Source organism: Mustela erminea, chromosome 3, assembly GCF_009829155.1.
Source record: "Mustela erminea isolate mMusErm1 chromosome 3, mMusErm1.Pri, whole genome shotgun sequence".
NCBI classification, from domain to species: Eukaryota; Metazoa; Chordata; class Mammalia; order Carnivora; family Mustelidae; genus Mustela; species Mustela erminea.
In genome coordinates, this window is record NC_045616.1 from 46,683,863 (window position 1) to 46,710,301 (window position 26,439).

At 36.6% G+C, this 26,439-nt stretch overlaps 1 protein-coding gene across 9 annotated transcripts in view; it reads left to right on the forward strand.

Annotated features, from left to right (window-relative positions):
• Window positions 1-26,439, forward strand: part of MCTP1 (multiple C2 and transmembrane domain containing 1) — a 520,392-nt gene that overhangs the window by 360,248 nt on the left and 133,705 nt on the right. For 8 of the 9 annotated variants that reach the window (XM_032335734.1, XM_032335733.1, XM_032335736.1 and 5 more), the window contains 5 exons: window positions 865-967; window positions 2,737-2,839; window positions 3,172-3,273; window positions 3,655-3,729; window positions 5,765-5,884. In XM_032335734.1, the coding sequence (XP_032191625.1) occupies window positions 865-967; window positions 2,737-2,839; window positions 3,172-3,273; window positions 3,655-3,729; window positions 5,765-5,884 (503 nt within the window). The remainder of the gene's footprint in view (window positions 1-864; window positions 968-2,736; window positions 2,840-3,171; window positions 3,274-3,654; window positions 3,730-5,764; window positions 5,885-26,439) is intronic. The other variant, XM_032335735.1, reaches the window with a different exon arrangement.

Consider the following 26,439-nt stretch of genomic DNA (forward strand, 5'->3'; position numbering starts at 1 on the left):
GTCTAAATATTGATTTCATTGTCATTTGTATAAGGTATCAAACAAATTACATGCTGCACTAATATCATTAATGCTGCCTCCATAGAGCCTCTGACTTTATGGGGTTCTTATAATACAAGACATGACATTACAAAATATTGAGGATATCACAAAATATAATTGCCGAATGGACAAGATTTGATTATGGCAGAACAGACTCACTGTAAACAGATGATAACTTTCGAATTCTTTACTCTCAGTGGACAAAAAAAAAATATATTGCTGTTTAACATGCAGATTGGTTGTTGAGGTTAAGTTTCAAATGGCAGAATTTTTTCTGCCTCCGAGTGTCTAATTTACCTTCTTGTGATGCCGGAGATATTTTAGGAGGGAATTTAAAGTCACCTTACAGTGGTGTCATTCCGTAACATAGCAGTTTTTGCAACATAAACTTGTTAAGAAATTTCTGTTAAGAGTTATAATGTGTCGGCGGAGTTGGAAAATATATGCATAGACGTGAAGGGGTTGACCCTTTTAAATGATCTTTATAGCACTGAAGAAAAACTGAGTGAGGGATGGACATGCATCCTATTTTCTCTCATAATAATTATTTCTCTTTTTGTAAAAAAAAAAAAAAAGTACAAATTGAAATATCAGCTGTATAATTTCCTCTCTCCTCCTTTTTTTTAAGGTTCTAATTTGCTATGAATTATACCTATTGTTAATGCCCTCCTCTAATGCTATTTTGATGTTTAAATTTTTTAAATTGCACGTTACTTTTCGTTTTTCATAAAAATTTTCAGGAAAGCGATGTGACCACGATCATGACACCGTGAACTCTGGGTGTGATTTATACTAAAAATGTTCCCCCTCAATCTCTTGTAGGTAAAAGTGACCCATTTTGTGTAGTTGAGCTGAACAATGATAGGCTGCTGACACATACCGTCTACAAAAATCTCAATCCCGAGTGGAACAAAATCTTCACGTTGTAAGTAATTGTTACCTTGAGCTCCTTGCAAAAATGGAGCTAATAATATTTATTTTTGAGATATTTGTGTGTGTGTTTATTCTTAACTGATGAGCAGCTCTGCATCTGGCCTGCCTCCGCTAGCAACAGCAAATATCACAATTGTAATACCTTTCTGACAGTGAGACCTGGGGAAAGAGTATGCCATTTTTCTTTGTTTTCACAGTTTTTTTTTTTTTAAGCTGCGATTTTTGTATGGTTTGACGAAGGATTTTGCTCCCATTAACTGAATTGCCATACCGCTTCTTCCTTTTATACTTTCTATTGAAATTCTCCCCAACCGCATTGACACCAGGGAGGACAAAGCTCTATTTGTTTCATTGCTCAAATCAGCAAACAATCCAGTCTCGAATTCAGAGATGGTTTGGTTTTGCTTTGTTGCATTTTGGTACAATAAGAATATTAAGTATTGTCCTAGTTATCAGAACACCATTCGGGTTAATTTTCCTTTTGTTTTAAAAAAGTTTATAAATCTCTGACCACACACTATAAAAGCTGCTGTTCTACACCATAGTATCTCCTAAATTCAGAGAGAGAGAGAAAGAGAGAGAGAGAGAGAGTGTGTGTGTGTGTGTGTTTTAAACTGGGCTTTAGAAATGAACCCTGAACAAAGGAAAACTCTCCAAACAGAGTCCTTCTTAAAAGTTTTCTAACATAGTTTTATTTTTTTGTATATGAAAACTGCTAAATTCCTCATTAATGTCTTATAATGTCTCTGCTTAAGAGTGAGTAACTAATCAGATTTAATTATCTGACCAATTTATCTTTAAGGAATTCCACATTTTTATAAGAGATGAAAGCCTGGTCAGGAGACTTGCACTCCTAAGAAGGTTGTTGAGAGTGTTTTTCTCTGGAATGCATAATTGAATGAATAGGTTTGATTATTATCAAAGCCATTAATTGATTGTGCCCCGATAAAGCCTCTTCTCACATGTGGTTGCAGTCTTTCAGTAATGAATATATTCATTTTTTTTGTTTTCTCTTAATTCATGTTTTCTTGGTAAACAGTTTGATCAAAGAATAAATGCTGCCAGCAATTGGGGTTTATTTTTCCAGAAACAAAAATGAAGAGCTCACACAGTTGTTTATTAACATACGTTGTCTTTGGAACATAATGGGACACTATTTAATTTCTAAACCCTGGGGTGGTACAATAGCTATCAATGTTACATTTTCTCCATTTTGTTTTCTGTATTGGTTAATTTTTACCATAAATCTACCAGAAATAAGTCAATGTTTTGGTAAGAACTGTAAACAAGGGAGATGTCCTACTATTACAAACAACAACAAAAAAAATTGTATGAAATACACTGTACTCTTGCTGATATCAAATTTGGTGGAGTTTTACATGGGGTTAAGAGGAGGTAGGAATTATTGTGATAATAATGAGAGGGAAAAGTCTCAAAAACGTCAGTGCTACTCATTGATTTTTTTTTACACTAATTCTGTGCCCATCCAGATGGAAAATTATATTTCATTAAAAAATTATAACTTGAAATTACAAAAGTGTTCAAAGTTCCAGATAATAGAACCATCACTGTAGTCTACAAAGGTGCATTATGGGAAATTCTGTCAGATACCAAGCTACCTTGTATATGTGTATATGCAAATAGCATACATAAAAACACATACACACAAAATCAGCTGGAGCCATCTAAATTTTCAAAAGCATTTTTGTTCTTGTCCCCCACTGATGAAGTCTTTTCTTCTTACATATATTTATTATGCAGCAACATTAAAGATATCCATTCAGTTCTTGAAGTGACAGTTTATGATGAAGATCGGGATCGAAGTGCTGACTTTCTGGGCAAAGTTGCTATACCATTGCTGTCTGTAAGTTTTATTCACCTGACACACTGCTCTGTGTTGCTTTTGCTCAAGGAAAAAAAAAAAAAACCCTCAGCTCTGTATCTGTCATTTCTCAACCAAGGTCTGTAATAAGAACACTAAAAATTTTAACATACTCAATTCACGGCCATGTTGAATCCCATGATAGTTAATTTTTCCTGACAGACTTGATCCTGGTAATGAACAGGTACTTGTCAGAATTGCCACAGTTGTTTTGGGTTCTCTGTCAGTTTCAGCAGCTGGGGGTCAAAGGTCACCGAGGGAGTGTATTCAGTAGAGACCGCGAGACAGACGGCTGTCATGTCCTTTTCCCGCAGATTCAAAATGGTGAACAGAAAGCCTACGTCTTGAAAAACAAGCAGCTGACAGGGCCAACAAAGGGGGTCATCTATCTTGAAATAGATGTGATTTTTAATGCTGTAAGTCTTAACTTTGGCTTTTTTGTACTGCTAAAGAGTTCAGTTTCATGAAAGCTTTTGTTCCTGATTTGTAGAGAATTTCTGTCATTCCTCATTTTCTCTAAACCTTGATGTATCCTGGAGAATACGCTTCTGCCACTGGCTGGCACAGCCACACTTTCTGTTATAGTTGGCGGCTGCCACTGCGGCTGTGCCGCGGCCGCTGCCTGCCGGCGTAAGAAATGGAAGCGCGTGCATGTGCCACTGTATACATTTATATTTTATGAGCACAGCAGCCAGGACTTTGAAACTTTAGAAATTATTGCAAATTGAACTGCGTGAAAAAACTTGTAAACATTTGTAATATATGAATCCATAACAGACACATATGTTGATGTATAGGTGAAAGCCAGCTTACGAACATTAATACCCAAAGAACAGAAGTACATTGAAGAGGAAAACAGACTCTCTAAACAGGTAAAAAGCAAGGCAAGATTAATCCCTCTGGGAAGACCTGATTATATCTGTAAAAACATCTAGGTAAATTCCAATAAACTTTGGAAGTGTGGAGGGGGGAAGACTAGGGGGTTTTTGATCATCTACTTATGGGAAATGGCTCTTTCTTTCTTTTCTTTTCTTTTTTCTTTCTCTCTCTCTTCCCTTCCTTTCCGTAAGAGATCAAACAAGGACAATACCATACTAATAAATTGGATGGGGGTGGTCAGAATGGAGAGGGGATACTGTAGGCGTTGCATAGAATGGATATGTATTCATGCATTAGCCAAAGAATGATCATTTTGAACATAAAATACTGTCTGATTGCCATGGAATGTGTAAATGAGAACACCAAAGGCTGAGGTTCAAATAAATGTCCAGACCACCCACAGGTATGATGCAGGTGTGTGTAAATTGAGCCCTGGGTAATGCTCTTCCCTCTAATCCACAAGAGAGGGGGCTCCATCTTTTAAGGGAAACCTTCCTGCTAATTAGATTTTGACTATGGACTTTTAGAAGTGAACTTTTATTGGCACTTTCAGCTAAGAAAATGGAAAATCAGCACATCTGATTTTTCTGTCATGACGACATTTTAAGTAAGGTTCTATATCTCGTAATTAGACTGAGATTTAAATTAGGTTTGATATCAAGTTAAGAAAGGGTGCTAGGCTACCTCCTTAAAAAGATGTTTACTTCCAATTAACGCAGCTAAAATAGAATGTTTTTGCTATGGCTATAAAGTTTACAGAACTCATTTGTGTGTGTTAAAATATTTAACAATTTTCTGTGCTATTAGAAGACTAAAATTAGTTTTGTTTTTAATCTAATCAATTCACCATAAACAGTGGGATCTTTGGTTGTTTAAAGACAGTGCATGAATTACAAATGTAATATCTATCTAAATAGAAATACAGATTACATTTTTTTCACAATTATAGATAAAAGTAATAAAAGTAGTTCTAAAAAGAAGGTGATCAGGGGAGGAAGCAAAGAAGGAAACAATAGGGTGACTCTTTTCATGAAAGAATTTCAATTTTAACAACTTGTTAAAACTGGTATGCCTGTCCATGCATCTATATTTATACACACACATATACGTATTTTTTCCAAATGACCTCAGGAGGCTTTACATAACTACTTCTTTAAAATACCACTCCAGTATTGAAGTGTATTTGGCATTAGAAAATTATTAACCTGCAGACATAATATTCTAATTATTAACAGAACTGTAGATCATTTTTTGTACCATCATCTAGTATAGGGGCTATTCTTTTTATAGTTGTAGTCACGTCCTGTTTTAAATGTTGGATTTAGATGCTATCAGTTCTCATGTACCTTTTTAATGAAAGCTTTTGTAAAGCAATTGGATACCATAAATTTTTTTCTAATTCCAAAATTATGAAAAAGCAATGACAAAATATAGGTTAAATTTATTGTGGAAAAGAGAGAGAGGAAGAAAGAGAGTCTGAGGAACAGACCAAGAGACAGAGACTGAAAAATTGATAGTAAATAAGGGATATTCTTACAAAAATGGTGAAAATTTTATTTTCTGTAATAAAGCAGTACTTGACAGGTTTTTCTCCAGATGTGAAATTAAAACATTTCCCGTTATCATTTCACTGTGAAATATCTTGAAGTTAAAAAGCATTTAAAGAATCTTAAAATCACAATGAGATTGAAGAGTTAGAAAATGTATTAAAGGTTCACAGTATATAAATGTTTTTAATCTATCAGAGGTTTTTTTTTCCTTTTAAACAAAGGTAGCCCAACCCACATAATAATATTATTTAAAGAAAACATATTTCGCTAAGAAATTGCTCCTGTAATTCAGTTCTTTCTACTCTCTCCAGACATACTTCTATTCCTTTAACTCGTGAGCCAAATTGTTTGGTATACTCTTACAACTTTATTAACTTTCTGTATCCTTTTTAAATCACACTAAGCTTGAAGAATTTTGTACCATATCTGATGGTTTTTGGTCTTGCAAATTTTGATAATATTTTCATCTTCCTTACAGCTGCTACTAAGAAACTTTATTAGAATGAAGCGCTGTGTCATGGTGCTCGTAAACGCTGCGTACTTCGTTAATAGTTGCTTTGACTGGGACTCACCCCCAAGGAGCCTCGCTGCTTTTGTGGTATGATAATTCTTTATTACTTACATTGTTATTCATTAAATTCAGTAATCATAGCTGCATGTTTCTGTGGCTATAGTAACAGTTATGTGCATGTGGCCATTTTAAAACTCCTATTTTAAGACTTGACTGGACAGATTTGCCGTGGGCAGGAACCTGATGGATCGTTCAAGGTCCGAGTCCAAGAATACACATCCCCCCCTCCCCCGCCAGACTTCCGGAAGGCAAGATATCTCAGCCAATATATACTTTTCTCCGTGACAGTTAAAAAGGAAAATTTTACATATTGCATAATTCCAAATCCCAATAACAGAGCCAAGAAAAGTCCTTCGTGTTAAAAAAAAAAATTAATAATCTTGACCACCCTCATTTTAATTTTATTGTTCTACAGATTTTTTTTTCCTCAACATAGGAAAATCGTTGGCAATAGGATGTTGGTTGGTAATGTAAATTTACGTGAGTCAATTGGAAGTGGATGTGACCTATTTAAGAGACGTTTTATTGTTTCTGAGATTTTCAGTTTTTAAAAAGGCACAAGTGAGAATTTGATAGATCCAAATAGTCCTCTAACAATGCTCATCTTGTGGCCTTTTACTTTGGTTATTTAAAAACTGCTGATAGGACCAACTTGCAGAGCTCGAAAATCTGAGAGAATACTTTCCTCTAAGCTTTAGCTGGGATTTTCTGCTCTCACATGAGTTTTGCTTATTCAGGATTTCAGTCTGAAGTTTAAGTGGAGTCCTTCTTTTGAAATCCTTTCTTTTATTGTCATATTTGTTAGAATATGAGTACCTTGTGCTTTCTTACAGTTTCCAGGTTAGCAGAATATGACTTTATTATGGGGCCTTAATTATAGTAACAAATCAACATTTTAGTATTACCATTCAAATGAGCGTATGCACATCTGTTTAGCACTCTGAGGTCTGTCCTCCTCTCGGGCCTTGTATGGGACTTTCATTAATGTCTGAGCACATGGAACAAAGAGTGAGTATGTCCCTTTGTGTTGTAAGTTACCAGAAAGTTAGGCAGCCATTCTCCCATAGACGTGGTGTTGTCTCCTTAAAGAAAGCGACGGCCATCATTAAGATTTAGAAAAGAAAATCTGCCTCTTTCAATATTCTTTTATTTCGTGCCTTCATAAAATAAATACATTGAAGTACAGTTAAGCAAACTTTATTATGATTTTTCACTATCATAGGGGCACCTTGATGTCAATGGAGAAAAAGGATACTGAGTTTCTGTGCATATTTTATGCCATTACTTCCAGATTCCATGGGGCCTTGTAACAGACGCAGTAATAGTCTCCTGAAAATGCCCTGATGCCATCTTTGATTCACTCTTTCCAAAGTCATTCCCCACAACAGTTGGCAAAATTTGAAAACAGAGAAATCTCTGTAATTATGTCATTTGTTCAGGAACATTCATTTCAAATGCTCTAATATGACAGTGTGTTGTGTAAGTCTTCATAAACTCCCTCTGGCTTCTGGAGGTCACTTGAAATGAATTCAAGATGGCAGACATTTTCCCCCGATTTTCTTCTGATTAAAAAAAAAAAAAATCAGACACTGAAAGTCCGAGAAACTTCGGTCCAGTTATCTGATAATACCTGAGTGGTTTCGCAGTAAGGGAATCAAAGCTCACCGGGCAGGGAAGATGATAATATCATCTATCAACAGCCTTGGTCATACAAAACACAAACTGAACGCAAGATGCTTGCGAAAGAGAGGGGGAGGCTAGCGCGAAGGTAGGAAAGGGGCCTGCAGAGACGCCTTACAAGCTGCATGTGAATGTGCAGTAAGAGTACTTTCAAGAAGAAACGATAGTATTAACAGTTTCATTGAGTAGGAGCACCGAATCAGGCTCTACTGAATGTGATTGGAATCACGAATGGCAGAACTGGACTGCGTTTATCTAGACCTGAGCTGGGCATTCCATGAGAAAGGGGGCCTGCCTTTTTCACCCTGGTACTCCAGCATCACCTGCAGAGTATCTAGCACTTGGCAGGCTCCCAATATAAATGGCTATCTGAATCAGTAGGCCAGCCAGTAACCAGTGATCGGTCTGAAAATTTTTTCTAAAGTGGAGAAAGTCTTCTTGAATGATAAGGCTTTGCTCTAGTAAAGCTGGTTATTAAATGATGATAGGCACAGATTAATGCTCTACAGCAATTTTCCCTAGACCTTCAATTAAATTATAATGAATTGAATCCTCTAAATAATAATATAATAATCCTCTATATAATAACAACTCATATATAATAATATGTTATATATGCTAGATATGTTATATGTGTCATATATATATAAAACAACTCATATGTAGTAATACAATACTCTATATAATAACAACTAACATATAATAATATGTTATATATATAACAACAAATATATATGTAATATATATAATATAATAATCCTCTATATAATAACAACAACAACTCATACTTGCTGAGCATTTATGTGCCAGGAAATTGTTCTAGAGGCACTAAAACATGAAAGTGCTTTTCATGCATAAATGAATCTAATATTCCCTACTAACCTAATTATAAGAGAAATACTATTATTTTCCCGATATACAGAGGAAAAAACTGAGGCACAGAAAAGAACCTCGCCCAAAGCACATAACAGATATTATTTTCTCTCCAAAGGAGCTTTTAAAATATATACCTTGTAATCTAAGTATCATAACAATTCAGGAAAAATAAAAAAAACTATTGTAGGATTTTGCTGCTTCTTACAGATATGAAATGATGTATTTAAAAATGAAATGTTTCAAAGATCTCATTGCATAACCGGAGCCTTTTTAGGCCAGTTTATTGAAAAGAACTGCTTTCCATTAAGAGAGGAGTATAAGCAGCACCCCATTGTTACAAACATATTGTTCCCATCATTCCCTGTTGATGGATCTCGGGTCTATTATTATAATATTGGTTCCACTTGGCCCACTTTTTCATAAATGCAGCTGCTTCACGGAGCACACGCATTTGTACCATTATGTGGCTTGGTTTTAGGCCCAGATCAGTAAACTTTATAATGTTTAAGTGCCTTTTTTTCCCCCATTTCGTTTTTCTTTTTCTTTGCTAATTTTCTATCCAAAAATAAATGTAGAATAATGAAATCAAAATGGAAAAACAATCATTTTTTTTGGTCCCCGTGTCCATTAAAGTGGAAAGCGTTAAGAAATGCAGGGTTAACGCTGCTTCAGCCTCTCTGGCACTGTCTATGTGTTCTGGGGAAGAGGCAGAGCCGGCCGCCGAGATTAGAAGCTGCAGTCGGCCTGGGAGGTGAGGGATAAATAGAGGCGAGCATGTTCCTGGGAATGTCCTTGTTATTGTGTGCTGTGAATTAGGTTTTTAAATTTTACTATGAATATTGTATGCCTAAGAGCACACACAGACGTGCGTGGCGCGGAAGGCCCCGCTCATCTTTTGGAATCATCTATTGTAGATGTGGAAATGTCTCCTAAATTGGGTCTAATTTTCATCAGGCTCTTGACCAGACATTTGTGTTCTCGTGGATGTCAGTGGGTGCAACGCGGAAAAAAAACCAGAGTGCACACTCTCTTTCTCTTCAGTACTGTCATTTCTCACTGTAATGAGCACAAAAATAATTGGACAACTGAGCTATCAGTAAAAGGACACACTTCAGTGTGTGTCAGAGAATTATTTTACAGGACAAACTTTAATCTTTAAATGTGATTGTAGATAATTTGTGGTACCATCTGTCCATTTGGAATTGTTTTAGCCTTTTCTGTCGTTGTACAGTGAGTGCCGCTGTGTTTAACAGTAACATTTGATATTTTACACATTTAATTTCTGTTCTGCTGTGTGGTCCTTAGGGAATGGAACGCTAGTGCTACATGAGAGAGACAAAGTATTGATCAGTTAACATTTCAGCTACATTTATGTATGTCGCAAAATTAATGAAAATGCCAGACAAAAATGTCAGAGTGCACAAAAAGGTAGAATTTAAATTTGGTAGTTTAATGAAAAGTTTAAGATGTGCATTATCAAAAATGTCCCCTTGCCTTTAAAGTACAATTCCTAACAGAATAACTACGGGGAGACACATATTTTACTTAGAGAAACAATGAACATGAATTATGAAGGGATGTCAACCCCTCAGAGTACCTTGTGTTCCAGAACGGGCATGTTTGAATGCCTAACTGTTACTCATAAAATACATTTGTTTCTGTTCATATCTGGAAGGCTACTGGCTTCCACCCTCTCTACTGACCAGCCCATGAGGCAGGCTTCCTACGGAGACTCTCCCCCCACCTGGGTTTGCCTTGGTATCCCCGGTGTTCCTTTTGTGTCAAAACTGAGAATTCCCTTTCCAGCAATTCATCCAGGCCACTCTGGTTCATTACTCGTTCCTTTCTGGGTCCCTTTCAAAACGCCTGGTTTTCCTTTGCTTCCAGATAATTTGTGTTTCACCTTCATTCAATCCCCATTTTAGTAAAGGATCACACTCGGGACAACAGCTACTCTCAGAAAAGCTGGGCCATTATTCAGGAAAAGAGAAAAAAACAGAGATGATGTATGCAAGGAATGACATGAGGCAGCTCTGTATAGCCAAATGATTTAAAAAAAAAAAAAATGGAGGAAACATCAGCAAGGGAGGAAGAACTGAACTTGCACAGGCATTGGGAATATAATACAACGATCTGAGGACAATAGGCTCGCGAGGATACCGTATCGAGTATTTTCTGTGGAGAAAGCCTGCTGCTATCAAACAACATATGGATTTTTCTAAAAGTTATTACAAACAATAAGGACATTTTCAGTGGCCTTCACGTTCAAGGACTAAAAAAGGGGATGTTGCTTAAGAAGAAATATCAATGTGAAAACAAAAGCCTATCTACATCGGCATGTAGTTGGAGTCTCAGCATTCATGTTAGTAAGCAGTGTGGGGGGTATTGTACTGTACTGGACATAGGGAAGGTAGCTTTAAGATTCCAACAGAAATTTCTGTTTTCATCTTTTAAGAGACACCAGTAATACCACACCAACAAAATTACACTCCGAGTCTGTGGCAGTTTTCAAATGATTTTTATAGAAGCCTTTGTTGTTGTTGTTGCTACAATTATTTTTTTAGTGCTAAGCAGAAAAATTGGAAATGTTCCAGGCATAATTGTTGTTATTTTCCCTGCAACAACAAAAACAGAAGGACCCTCGAAAATCAAAGAAACAAGTACTAAAGCAAAATGATCTATAACTCATGGTCCTATCCTTGCATTCTCTCATTTTCCTAAAATTATGTAAATCACACTTTCCTTTTGTCCGCCCTTCTTCATTTATGCTTTCCTCTGAAAACACTTATTAAGTTTACTAAACAATACTTCCCGTCTAATTATACGAAGCTTAAAGGTACATTAAACATTTCCTTTACGAATGTGTGAAGAAAGAAGGAAGCCTATCTGGAATTTTGCTGATTTACAAGATTGTATACCTCCAAAATGACCTAAAATTCCTTCTACAGGGTCAAAGACTATTGAAACTTAAAGACTTCAGTACCACAACTTCCTTTTCAGTAAACAGATTGTGTGTCCAGTTCATATGGATATACTGACACATTAAGCTGATACTCAAACTCTACATCTTTCCCCAAAATTTATCTGAATTCCAAGGAAGAAAAGAAATTTTCAAAAAAAAAAAATTTCAAGCATTGGCTTATACAAAATTGGGTTTTCTTACATGGTACCTTTCACAAAGCACTGCATATAAATTATGGCAATTGCATAAAAGCCCCTCAAGAACCACAATTTAGAAGTGGGTTGAGTTTTAGGATTCATCACAGTTAGCTAAAAATCAACCTCGAATCTTAGGAAATGTAGAAAATCAGGTATTAATGGGATGAAACATTTTGACTAGATTTCTCTCATCCTTCTTGAGGAGTGATGCTCTAGCTTAGTTGATAGGTCTATTTAAATGTGTAGTTTTTTGTTTCATATTTGAGCTGTTCCATCTACAAAGGCAGCACCTCCTCAAATCAGTGCATCATTCTCTCTAAATGGTGCCAACACCCTTTTTTTGTTGTCTGTTTTCATAGATGTCAGCAAAATGGCCTCCCTATCTTTGGAGGGAGATAATCACCTAAGACACAGAGTCTACTACTCTCTGAAAAGCTTATTCCTTTGAAATTTCATTGTCTATTTACAAAGAGAAGAATTTAATTCTTACAGCATGCCACACACACATTTTCTCTTATCTCTAGTCTCCTTCTTTTGTCCCAGAAGGTAAGAAGTAGTAAAATACTGTCATCTGGGACATATTCTTCTATGGATGGTTTGGGGAAAATTAAAACTATTTCACTTTTTCTCAGGTGGAGTGCTATTGCACTATTTTATAATCAAACATAAACTGCAGATATCACGAACATAACTGTGATACCTTACTGAAATCAGGAATTAGCCTTCTGGTGAATCTTCACGGTTTGTGTAACGAACGCTGGGGTAGTCGGGGACACCAGGGGCTCAGTGCGGTCTCCTCCTGGCTGTATGGCTGTTGACCCCCTTCGCCACAAGCATTACTTCTGAGGTATTTTCAGCCTCACATCTTAATGAGACCCTTTACAAATATGCAGCTTGGTCCAGATTTTATAACTGAGTTGACTTAAGGATCAAAAATTATAAACCAATGAAATCATGGTCTGTCCTCAGATTCCTAAACCAGTGTTTTTGTCCTCTGAAGAATTTTCTACCTTCCGGCTTCAATTTTAAATTGTTTGTGACAAAAGAGCAAGCCACGTTGTGTTGTGAAATATTATCATGTAAAGTGTTTTTGCAAAGAAAAACATTTAAATGAAGGAGTAATTATATAATTTATTTCACTAAGATTTTATAAAGTAAGTAATAACTCCTCTGAAAGATTGTAAATTTTCACAGACATGGGGTCATTAAAATACTTCTGTCAGTACGTTTACTCTGCACATATTTTCATGCCCCCTTGTATCAGGTAAATATTAAGAAATAGGTGTAGAATGCTTTCTTTGGTTCCATTTTTCTATTTTGACCAGTCATGAAGATATACCTTAGAATTATGAATGTATTAAGAATTAATTGGCCTATGTTAATAAAAATGTTTAAAAAAAAAAAAAGAGTTAATTTGCCAAGGGAGAAGCCAACCTGAAATGTTGTTAAGAAAGTTGTTTCTGGTTGCTTTTGTTGTTGTCGTTGTTGTTGTTGTGGCTCCTTCTCTTGCCCTCATTTTACGACGTTGACTATTATAGTCAGAATTGGTTATACACCTAGTAGCCAGACTTGCCATTAACAGTTCTGGGAGTTACGACTCCACATTGTGCCTTCTCCTTTGCTATGACTACAGAGGTCCAACACTCAGCAAGGGGAAACATCAGCGATCAGTAAGAGGAAAGATGAAGGAGTAACCAATTCTCATGTTCACGCCAGTCATCAGCTATAGGCTCAACAGGACGTAATGAAGAGAAAATCAGAGCAAAGCTAACAAGCAAGAAAAGATGGAAATTATATTGAAGTGTCAGTAGATACTTGGGTGAAAATGAAAGGCAACCTTGATTTTAAGAATGCAAAAGAAATGTTAGAGATAAAACTTGGTTTTTATTTTATCTTAAGTCAGTATTTCTCAGTGGGTCCCCCCCCCCATATTCAACCCCTTAAGAGGAAAATTTTTGTTAAATGAGAGAAAATAAATGCTAAGGAATAAGATTTTCTCAGGAATGTTGGGTTTTGGAAGGTCACAAATCATTGTAATACCTAATTTTTTAAAAATTCTCCCCTATGAACCAATTTTTGTCCCCCTGGATACCATATTGTCCCCTCACTGAGAATGCATGCTTGTAAATGAGGTTTAATGTGAGGTTAACTATGTTTTATTTTTGTGCTTTTGGTAGTGAAGTCTAGTTTGGATTTTCTGTAGTTTGCATGCAATAGGAATTATTCCCATAGGTAATCAGGCTAGAGAAAGATAATTTGTGATCTCTACACAAACTTATTGACTACATTAGAGTCCAATTGAAGAAAGGATTTTGTTTGGCTTCATAGAGATTAACGAATTGCATCTTTCCCTTAAGAAAACCCATATGAGAGTTTTCTTCTCTATACCAATTCCAAAGGTGTATTGTTGCGGTTCACTGAAATGGAGAAGTGGGGTGAACATTAATTCTCGCCTAAGTAATATAACCTCCATCATTATGAGGGTTTGATGGGTTTTGTCTATACATTGCACCGTATTTATGACTAGTAGATAATCTTTATATTCTTAAATGAATATCATTATATCAGAGATATAAAAGCATACTTTGTTAGGCTTGATTACCTATTAGATCTTCATTGGAAGGGAAGGAAGAAGGTTGAGGAATAGGAAAGTCATTTAAAACAGTGAAGATACAGATTTTACTGGCTATTTTGCATGTCAAGTTGTCTAATTCCCCATTGGAATCAAAAAACTTTTACTATTGCAATTTATCAACAATATATAAATATATGATGTTTTATATTCCACTTAGCTCTACACAAATTATTCTAGGGTACTTTCCATTGTTAGCATTCTATACATTTCTTGCCAAGCAGACTTCAGGCAATGCTTACATGTTTGAAAAAAGAAGTCTATCATTCAGTTTTGTCATAAAACGTTGGTGAAGTAAATATTACTTTCCTTAGTCAGTTAAATAAATCTTTTAGATTTAACTTAAAATAATAGATTGTTGGGCGCCTGGGTGGCTCAGTCAGTTAAGCATCTGCCTTCAGCCCAGGTCATGATTCCAGGGTCCTGGGATCAAGTCCTGCATCAGGCTCTCTGCTCAGTGGGGATCCTGCTTTTGCCCTCTCCCTTTGCCCTCTCCCCTGCTCGTGCCCTCTCTCTCAAATAAATAAATAAATAAAATCTTCAAAAAAACTTTTAAATAAAATAATAGATCGACAGTGTTAAAAGTAGTCCATTAATTATCCACAACTTAATATACTGAGGTTGTATGAAGGAGGTGTTACATTTTGGAGTAATATTAGTAAAGTGGTGGCTGCTACTCAGAGAAATTAATTTATAAATGTGGAAGTTCAGATACCAGCATTCTCTTTTCTTGGCCAGGTGGCAATATTGGACATTTTTGTGGTTGTGTTTAAATTATTTTAAATAGTTTGATTTTTCATGGTAAGAGCGTCTAGGGTGGCTCAGCCAGGAGGCTGGTATTTATAAAGGAAACCTGTAACCTAGGTTCTACTAGCTTCTCCGGCAGTGTACTATTTCTTTTTTCTTTTCTTTTCTTTTTAATTCTCAGTATATGAGACTCCTACCACAATTTCTAAGTCTTAAATCTATTGCTGTGTAGTTAAAACTAAATATTTTTCCAATAGTGTCCCGACCTTCAAATAAGATATAAAAGTCTGCTTTCTAAGACACTTGCTTAGACTTTAGAAGACATTTCTCCACAGGAGCAATGTCATAAATAATGACACAGAGACACTAACAAAACCTATCAATCCCTTGATGGAGTTCTAGCTGTAGAGTAGACCCATTGCATGCAGGAAGTAGGTTCGGTGCCATCATGGCTTGGTGCTCAGGATGCCAGCAACCCACCTATCCCCATCCTGCCGTCAGCATGGAGCACCTGCTTCATGGCAAAGACAAGGGGCCTACAAAGGTGAAGAGTGTATGGGCTTTGGAGGATGCTGAGGAAGTCACAGAATGTTACAGTTGGAAGGGAGCTTGGAGACCATTTTACAGTAAAGGAGATGAAAGTGCTCTAATGTGAAGGGACTTACTGAGATACTAACTCTCCTTCTCCCGCCGTGGCTGGGAGTGGATGTTTCAAAGACTGCAACATTGAAAAGATAAGACGGTCCAGCTCTCTGCCCAGTGGGAGCCTGCTTCTTTTCTCTCCCTCTGCCTGTCATTTCCTCTGTTTGTGCTCTCTCTTTCTGGCAAAGAAATAAATAAAATCTTAAATAAATAAATAAATAAATAAATAAATAAATAAATAAATAGAAAAAGAAAAGATAAGAGGGGCAGAAAGAGAAAGAGCAAAAGATAGAAATATCTACCTCGCTGTCCTGAAGTTTATGTGTCAGTTGTCCTGAATTAAGGAACGCCAAGTGTCGGACATTGTCCTGTAGAATTCTAAGAGTAAGAAATTGGACTTCTAATCCTTGGTATTTCCTGTTAAGTCGTATGTGGATCTGAGAGGGTTGGCATTGCCTATTGGAAAGAGTTAACTTGCATGCACTTTGCTCAGCATTCTTCCTGAGGTTACTAAGTGTGCATCTTATGTTTTAATGAACTTTTCTGTTAGTTGAGGTCACATCACACTATCACGCTCCAGCCCACTGCTGAGATGAGTGTCTGGTAATACAGAACCCTTGAAGGGTTCGCTCTGTGTCTAAGTGGGGTACATTTTAGACGAGTAATGTCATTTGGCCTCCAAGTAGTAAAACTACTTATTCCCAAAAGTCGATGTAGACTCATTAAGAATATATTTTCCAGGTTCCAAACATATATTTTCCCTGAGTTACTTAAACAGTTTAAACCATCTCTATTGATTCATATTGATTTAACGGTAGCTAAGATGAAGATGTCCATGGCCTAAATGTTCATTAGACTAAATAAATGTCAGGAAGAAAGTGTACGTATTTTAAGTTTTCTGGAAAAATTGGTGATCCAGCTTCACCGTATTGCTCTCCTTCCAAATGTCCTTCAGAAGTCTGTAACTCAAAGTTTTTCTAGCTATAATTGAGCAACCTAGTGGAATAGTCTATCCTTTTACAAAGCAGTAGAAGTACTAAAATAATAATTTGGGCTTATGTTGAGATACCCTTAGATTTTGTAGGGTGTTGCCGCCTTCGTTATATAAATTCTGTGCTGTATGCTTGGTGCACCAATTTATTGCTATTAAGGCCATTGGAGTAAAGAGAGCAAATTAAATCCCCTGTATGAAATACAAGGGCCTGTGGATCATTTAGGCTTGAATGCTGCACACGACCGTAGCACGGGTTTGGTTTCTGCGAGCGATGTTGTGTTTCTGAATTTGTATCAGTCCTGAAAACTGATATAACTTAAAATTACTGTTTGAAAATATCTCCTCCCGAATCGAAGAAAGAGAAATAAATCACCAGAAAAACCATCTCGTCAGTGTTGGCTGGAAAAACGTGTGCCTCTCTGTCCAAAAATATTCAATAATATTTAGGCATGTTCGGTAATACTGGGGTGCTATTTCTTATTGAGTAGAATGTTTAACCTAAGTTTAAGGAACTGGGAAATAAAATAGATTATAAACTGAAAAATGCCATTTGTCAGTATTTTTAATCCATTACTAGAACCAGTGACAGGAAATAAATCCAGGCAGTTCTGCCCGAGATGCATTTCAGTTGCCATTAACAGATCTTCCCCGTTTTCATGCACACTCAATAAAGCTGTGTTGAATGACTGACTCCGATGACTTCAGCGGCAAAACTTGAAGTTAAAGCTGTAATATTGTCACAGAAGCCCCCAACAGTAGTATCAGATGAAGCTGAGAATAAATGTAGTATATCAGGCATCATAAAAGAGTGAACGTGGGATACATTTATGCCCTCCTCTATCTACTAGGAGATTCATACATAAGATTCACACTCATTATTCTCGTCATCTTAATGAGATCAGTGTGGGAACGTTTCTCTCCTTTTCCTCTTGACTGTCAGAAATGGGACACTCCATTATTTCTTCTTCCTCTCTCTACTTTAAGGGACGAGTTATATTTTCTTGGACGGCCAGAAATGTTCCCCGGTTACAGCAGACAGCCGCAGTGTATCGCATGGAAATGCTTAAGGGCTTGAGGTAGAGACCGCAGCCGAAGTCTCTCGCGCGCGCGCGCTCCCTCACCCTCTCCTTTTCACTCTTGCGTGTGCTTTTATTTTCTTTCAGATTTTTATCCTCTGCCCTGTTTCCCAAGAAGTTGGCTCGGAAAAGAGAGGAAAAGATAATTTCTCTGTGAGGAGGAAAATAGGGTACCTGAGTATTACCTCTGATTTCTATCTCCCTTCTCATTGGGTCTACTGCCTTAATTAATTTTGTGCCCAGCCTTCTTAAACCAGTTCTGAACGCCCTTGGTTCCCATGTCCGAGCCAGACGGTATGTCCGGCCTTGAACGGGAAGAGGTAAAATGGGCAAGGGACCAACTTCTAATGCATCTTATCCTCACATAAATTTTCAGATCTGTCAAGAAACAGTCACTATTTATAACTGAAGTTGCTAGGACAGATTTTTATCATGTTTTTAGATCACAGATTCCCTTCATCCTTAGGGACAAGACAGCAGGAACTTACAGAAATATTGTTTAAGCTCTCCGGGCTATTGATTATTAATTTATACTGTAGCCACACCGTTTGGGGTGCCGCTTTCCTTTAGAGAAGCTCGTGTGTGAGAGGATTCCCTTTAACATGATTGAAGAATTTTAAATAGGCATTTTTAATATTTGCTGCCCTCTTAATATAACTTGTTTAATGCACCACTGTTAGCACAGGGATTATGAGCTAATAAAAATGTCATAGTATTAGCGAATAAAACACTATGTAATTTTCCCCAGGTAATGATTAACAGCAAAGGCTATATTAACAATACTCTTAGTGTACAGTCCCTAAATGTATTTGATCCTCATCTTTTAGAAAGTAATTTTATACTGAAATTCAGTAATAAAATATTTGAAGGATTTAGTTAAGCTAGTGAATGTAAACTTCTCAGGTACATGAATCTTTTGAATGATTTGTATTAAACTGCAATGTAAAATATCACTCTGTTTTAAAGTCAACCCGAAAGTTTTAAATGTTAGTTTAACATTCACCTTATTGGGATTCATAAAGAGCTTATGTATCTCATCACACCATTTGTTTAAACAGTTGAAAAATAAAATTAATAAGCCATTAGGTCATTATTACGTAACGTTTCTGCTCCCATAGATAAATGGGTTTCTTTTTCTGTCTCTCTTTTTAAATAATGTCTCTCTGGCTTTGTTCTGTGGCTGCAGCAGGCTGTTAGTATGTATCTTTATACCATCAGAACGAATGAGATATATCTGTATAAATTATTGATTCACTTGAGCCTACCTCTGTAATTCAGAGCTGAAAATTCTGGCAGCTTATCTACTAGAATGATATAACTCGGAGACTGAAGTTACCTACCACAGCAACAGTAGCCAGTTGGGGGGTCAAATGCCCTTTTACCTTTATACCCGAACACCTGCAAATTGAGCTGTACCCCATTCAGAATTTCAAGAACAGGTCCATTGTCGCAGGAAGTAGAGTTTGTTTCTGAGAGAAAATTATGCCAGTTCTAGTTCTGAATGAAAGACAAGGCTTTTATTACTCAAGGGATATTAGGGCTGACTGCTTTTTTGAGAAAACAAATTTGCTGTAACTTTATCTGTAATTTAGTCCTGAATGGGTGCAAATAGACTGCACATTGTATGGTTCAGAAAGAAGAAAATAGGGGTTTGTTAAAGCCATACAAGGGCTATGTAACCATTATATTTCCGAGGGAAGTCTTATCAGAGTTGCAGGTTATAAGGGAGAATAATTTGGTTACAGCCTTAGCATCGAACACCTGTTTGAAATTTTAGTTTAGAATGACACTGGAGAAGAAAGTTTTTGTCTGAAACTGTGGGTGATGAAATACCCATCTCCTGAAAGTTGCTGTACAAGCTGCCTTTCACCCAGAGGCTGGCCCTGTCCAGAAACTTCCAGAATTATTATAATCACTCCCCCTGAGGTTGAGTGTTAGACTCGGACCTAGTCGGAGGGTGTTGACTCGTTTCGCTTTTATGAGAAGATGAGAGTCATAGCTTTATAGACCCTTTCCAATTAAAAAGGAAATCCTATGCAATATTCTTCACGTGAGAGGCTGCTTTAAGCTTTGCCAAGGCTGAGAGCAAGATGAATGTTTTGAGTAAGGGACAAGAAAAAGCATGCTTCAGCTGATGAGCCTCCAGGTTACAGAGTGTGGGGACTAATGGATCATATATTATTTGGAGAAATTCATCCCTCAAGTTGGTCACCCACTACTTAGTCAGCAAGCTCAGTAGTTGTCATAGAAACACTCATTTTTACAGTGTTAGAGTTGATCACTGACATGGAACCAGACTAGGTAATCAAACATTTTAGCCATATGCTTGTTCTGAGCTCCAACCTAGTCAATTAGCACATTTTCTATTAAAAACTTAGTTGTAATAGGTCTTCATTAGCTAGCAGTTGCCATAATTGAATAGTTACTCAATTATGTCCGTCCCCCAACCTCATTTTCACTTCTTTACAGAGTCCAAGTAGGAATATATCCAAGAACGTTCATGAGCCCCATTTCAAGCAAAATTCATGACCCTCACCTCAAACAAGCTGTTAGAGGTTGATCCAGGGTTGAATACTTAATTTTTCTTACTATGTGTTGGCGTAGATAACCAGGCCCTTGGTCTCTTCCTTTTTTGGTTACAGGGTTGCTATTATTTCCTTACTGAGTAAGGAGTGGGAAGAAGTCTATAGTAAAAGCCCGTTGTGTCGTAATGTCCCTGGAATGTGAACCCCTCTCTGACCTTGGACCCATCCCTTCCTTGAGCGTTTTTCAGTCTTCCCACCAGATACCCATCTGAGCATGTCATTATCCTGAGATTGCTCCCCATTATCTGCTCCCCTCTGCCCGTGCCTGCCATATTTTAGGTCAGGGAATCTCATCTGTGCCCTGTATCATCTAATGATCAAATCTGTTATCTAAGGGCGGGAATGAGCCACCTTCCTGTTTATGCACATTTTATTACTGGCCTCGTGAACAAAATATTCTGATTTTCTTAGGCATCCCAGTCCTTATTGCCAAGCATGTAGAAAAGGTTGTAACTGGGATATCAGAGAGCAGGTAGAGCATGGAAGTGGTCCTCAGATAACACCATGTAGGAAATCTCTGGTCCCAGCCACTCACAAGTATGCTCTTCTAGAAGACTGGTAAAATTGTTCCTCTCTCTTCATTATAAAATCGTAAATTTGAAAAAATCTGGAAGAGAACTGGTCATAAAGGTTTTTTGAGCTTGGTGGCTTGGCAGCCTCATTTTGCTCTGTGTATGACCAAAAAAGCAAAAAAACCTACCCTCCTAAGAAGTGTAACTATACTTACCTCAAAAAACACAGGGTTTCAGCTTCCCTGCATAACCAAGCAGCATAGTTACAAAGTTTTGCCCTCAGAATGGCACATGAAAAGACAAAACAAAATCAAAGTCATCCTAACAGTCCTGCTACTGTCCATTCTCTGGAACATGGTAGGGTCCTTTCTAAGACATCCATCCTTGCTGACCAGGTCTTGGCGATTTAGATTTGCAGGCTGGGTTCAATGTAAGAGTATAAATTGTTTCAAGGATGACAGATTGCACATCTGGTTTCTTCTCCCCCAACCCCTGTGTTCACCTTTATAACATTTTTTTCCACAAGGTAATGTGGTTTAAAAATCATTTTAAGTTGCCTAACATAAACGATAAAATCAAATATTGGATTCGCAAACAATAGCCTTTATTGGTTTGTGACAAGTGATCCATCTTTTTACATTAGTGCAGCTTTCTGAACCAGATTATTTTTCATAATTGATAATTTGTGAGTCATATATTTGTTATCTGTTCTTTCATGGGTTTGAAAGTAGTGAGCGATGCCAAAGATCACTGTGCTTTTATAAAGAAAATTATTTTAGTGTTGTTTATTGGCGGGCGTTTCTGAAAGTATGTTACCAATAAGTTTTGCAGAGAATGTAACAAAGATAAAAGTAACATCCCCTGCTAGGAAGAGACCCCATAGGTCTAGAATTCATGTTGATAATGTGAATGTAGTCTTAGAATGCATTCATATTTAGCATGAGAACAATGAAAATACACCAATAAGAAAGAAATGCCGAATATAGTCCTGTGAGCTAAGAAAAAAAAGATTTTGTTGTATGTTTGGACAATTTTTCTGATACACAGTCCACGTTAGAATGACACACAAACGCAGTAGGCTACCTTGTTATGAGCATTACAATTATACCAACAGAATAATGACACTATTTCTTATGATCAGTAATTTTAGTTGATTTTGATAAATAGCCTTAGGATAAGTATCCACCAACCATAATATAATTTTTATGATTCAGCTTTATATTTTGTTCCTAAAACCTTCTTAAATGCAACAGGAAAATTCTTACCCTTTATTATGGTTTGTAACGATGTTATGGTAGAATTAGAGCTCTACATATGAATTTATTTGCCTCAGGTAAATAATAATAAGGACTCGAAAATTTATTTTGCCTGAGAGGGCAGAATTAAACATTTTTTCTTACCCTTAATTAATAATTCTCTCACACATCCTGAACACTTTCACTAATTCCGTTCACAAGTTATACTGACTGACAAAGTGTAAATCAGTTGGAAAAGTAACAACCCAGTTTGTGGAGAACTATATGAGGAAAAATACCGTTCAGTAAATTAAATATTAATTTCACAGAAAACTCATTATGAATTTGCTTTTAGAGATTATACGGTTTGTCTTCAGTCTTTATTAAAATTTCTCCTGAATAATTCAATTATAGAAAACTATTTCTAATAAAAATATTATCTACTTAATTAAAATAAAATTGAGATCATTTAATCATCGCATAATTATATTATGATTATATACAATTAAACACCATATATAAAACATTTGCTCTTCAGGAGACACTAATAGTAGTGGAAGAAAAAAAAAAAAAAACACCTGTAGGTTAATGTGTTCACCACTTCCACTTCTAAAGTTATAGAGTCTTTTACACACGTTGTTACATCATCTAATTGCTTAACATTCATACTCTGGTTGGGGGGAAATGCTGAAAAATATGCAGTTGGCTACGAATCAGAATAAACTAGCATATTTATTGCTAGTACATTGCCTTCTCTTTGATGAGTCTGTTATATTTGCACTCTTTAATTAATTGAATTTCACCTAAGATTATTACTTCTAAATATTTAAAGGATATATTATGGTTAATATTTTATTATTCAAAGCCAAAATCCAATTATAAAGAATAGCGTTCTTTCCTCCCTCGAACTGAATATGTTCTAAATTGTGTTTAAAATTAAAGATGTGGAGAGCATCATCTGATGGGCAAGCAGAATGTTTGAACTATATAAATAGCTGTATTACAGAAAGATAACTTTCGTTTAGGCATATCTTGGAAAATGTTGACAATGTTATTTAGCATCTCTAACAGTCTGAGGAAGAATTTGCCCTACCTTTTCAGATGTTTCATTGGCCTCATTTATGGCATTTGCAGCGATGGTGGGATATGTTTATTTGTACATATGGTGGGACAGATTGTTGATGTGTTTTAACCATAATATATTATTCAGTTTTGAAACCTACTCTCTTTAGAGTTGGAATTTCTTTACAGTTGAAGAAAAAATGCATTTCTAATAACTTGTCTTATAGTTTCAAAGATCCGTATTTTAAAAATCACCTTCCATATTTCACAAAATGTGGCTGCTATATAAATTACTGAGCATTCAGTGTTAATCAGATTTTTTGTCAGTGAAAATCAGATTCTTTTACTGTAAGATGAACTATACCATCCGAGTTTCATAACTGAAGTATTTGGTATTTTCTTAAAGAAGAAGTACAGTTTAAAATACACATAATCTTTAAATTACTCTAAATATGGAAAGTAGAGAGTGTTGAACAAATGAATTTTAAAAGCTGTATAGAGTCAGGGAGAATGTAGAATAAACTGTTCCCTCCTCCAGCCACGGCTGCCTTATGAGATTTGCTTGAACCATAGAAGCTTATTCCAAATTTTGTAATCGATTGCTCTACGAAAAACAATTAAAATTATCCATATAGATTCTACATAGAATATATATATTTATCGTGTGTATATATATGCATATATGTATATTCAGTATACATGCAGAGGTATTAAAATATACATTATTGAGACAGAACTTCATCCCCCTCAGAAAAGCAATTTACATTTTTCAGAAGATAAAGGACCCTCCAAAAGAAAAACAAAAAAATGGGAAATAACCGAAAACACTGAACGTGGGTCATAGTTTAAAACAAAAACTGTCCATAAGCATCCCACGGTGTGTTATGCAAACTTGACCTGCTCCAGGGTTTGTCTGCTTATCAGTCTGTAACTTACATCGCCGCGGTAGAGCGGTTTGCCTATTTTCCCTCCACCCTAATTGCCTTGTATGTCATTCTGCCATTTGGCCTGTAGGTGGCAATCTTGCACCGTAAAAGCTCCCTATTTTCTCACTGATTCAGGCTGGAAAAGCTTGCACCATTACAGATCTGTTCAATGTAAGCGGTGTTATTTGCATAAATTCCAGACTTTGATGATGGTCTGTGGCCTACAGATTATTTATGCAGTTGTTTGGCCTTGAAGTTCATGATTTTGCTCAGAGGTGACTTTTCTTTGCATTGTGACCCCATGTAGGTGGGAGATAGCTGAATGGCTGAGTGCATAACCTGGAATCTTGAAAATGATGAGGCCTCTTGTCGGAAACATAATGCTTTGCTTCTCATACGGCCCTTCAGATAAAAAAATTAATCCACAAGTCTTCTAAAATATAGAATAATATTTTAGGACTGTGTAGCAGATATTACCAGAAAAGTGCTTCTGGAAGTCAGGCACTCTCTCAAGCAATGAGGCAATTACTGTTAGTACCTCTGAACCTTTACCAGGTTAGACCTGTTTAATTTTACTTCTGTTAAGAATAGTTCAAAGCCAGAAGGACCGGCATTCTCATTGTGACTTGTTATTTTTGAACTAATACTACAAAGTGCCGTTGCATATGTATTTCTGAAGCAAAAATGAAGATCGTTGCCTTCCGTATCAGCTGTTTTTTGGAATAACTGATAGCAGTGTATTAATTCAAACAGTTGCAGAGCGTGTGTTTCCATACCAAAATGCACCTTTATTTCTCATGCAGGGGTTGAAAATAGTACATGATATTTTTAGAAATGTAACTTCTGATTTATTTCAGAAAGATAATTCTCCTCTCTCAGCAGGGGTATTAGTCCAGTTTTTATATACTCTCCTTTGTTCCTTCCTTCCTCACACTGGCTGAGTGAGTGCCCACTACATGTCCAGGTTCTACTCTAGATCGGGAGGCCCACGTGGTTAGGATCTGAGTGGAAACATTTATATTTTATTAAAATCTTACTTCACTGAGGAATGACAGGGATTTTGATTACACTGAAATCTTATTAATATACTTAACTTTTATGTAATATGTCACACCTGAAAATGTCTAATTCCATGATGTCTTGGTGGCGGTTAAAAAAAAAAGTTATAAACCCTCATTCCTGTGTTCCTTTGCTACCAAGGAACTGGTATGGAAGATGGAACTTGGTTTATTTACTTTAGGGATCCTTTGAATAAATTGTTTCTGAATTGTTGTAGTTCTTGATATGGAAAATTATATTTAGGTAGGAGAAATGCAAACCTTTGATCGTCACTGATATGTCAACATAACTCAAACCTTCAGCATTTTTAGTTTCAACTGTTGACCAAATTGACAATACACTGCATTTTGAAAAAATTAAAAAAAATTAAATCCCATAGTCTTAGCAATTGTATGTTATGAGTTACTACCTCTGTTGATAAAACTTCAACTACTTTTCTGAAGTTTGAAATTAATCCAATCATAAGAAACTTATGGCTGTAATTGCACTGGGATCCCCCATGCCTACTTTTTGTAATACTTGAGAAGGTTACAGCAAGCAGTTTCTGGAACAAGAAGAGCTTATTGTTTGTGAGGCATAGGCTTTGATTCCATGGATCAGTGGTTATTAGAGCTGCAGCTGGTTACGACAAATATTCACATCTTAAATGGTTAGAGAAGTCATTTTCTTACAGGGTGACCTCCCCCCACCCCCACCCCCAGGCCGAGCGGGTGGGGAAGCTGCAAAAGAAGTAACTTAACTAAGAAGTGTTGAACAGACTGGTCAAACTGGGACCACTAACGTTAATGGGGTAGGGAGGCATCTTCATTTCTTAATGTTACTCCTTTGATTTTGAATCTTTCTGCATTTTTTTCAAGACTTTCCACAATTCGGGGGCATATTCCTTTACAGAGTATAGATGATGTACATGTTGGTTTTGATTAGATTCAGGCAGTTTGAAATCATTATTTTTTAGTATGCTCTTTTCAACTCTGAAAGTGTTCTTTTTCTTCGCTGCAAATGTAGATCCTCTGAGAGCCCTTTTCTCCACCCGCTTACCACCCCTTCCAAATCAAGGCTTAGGCTAGGATACCAAACAGGGAAGGACCTGCAGTTTCAAGGGATCAGTTCTTACCTGAGCTCAATGAGGCTGGAGTTGCAGATGAAAGAAGATGAGTGGAAAAACAGGTGCTGGAGCAGGTGGGTTTGTGACCTTTTGCCATTACTTCGGTTCTCACAAAGTCATGTTTTAGAATAATCACAAGAAGCAACAGAGCTCCCTCTGTTATAGAGAAATCTGGGGCATCCTCACACCAGGGCTTGACCCCTAGGGGTGATGAACTTGACTTGCTAGAAATGACATTTCCCTCGCCCTCTAATTTACCCACTCCTGTAGATGTGTATACAAATACACACAT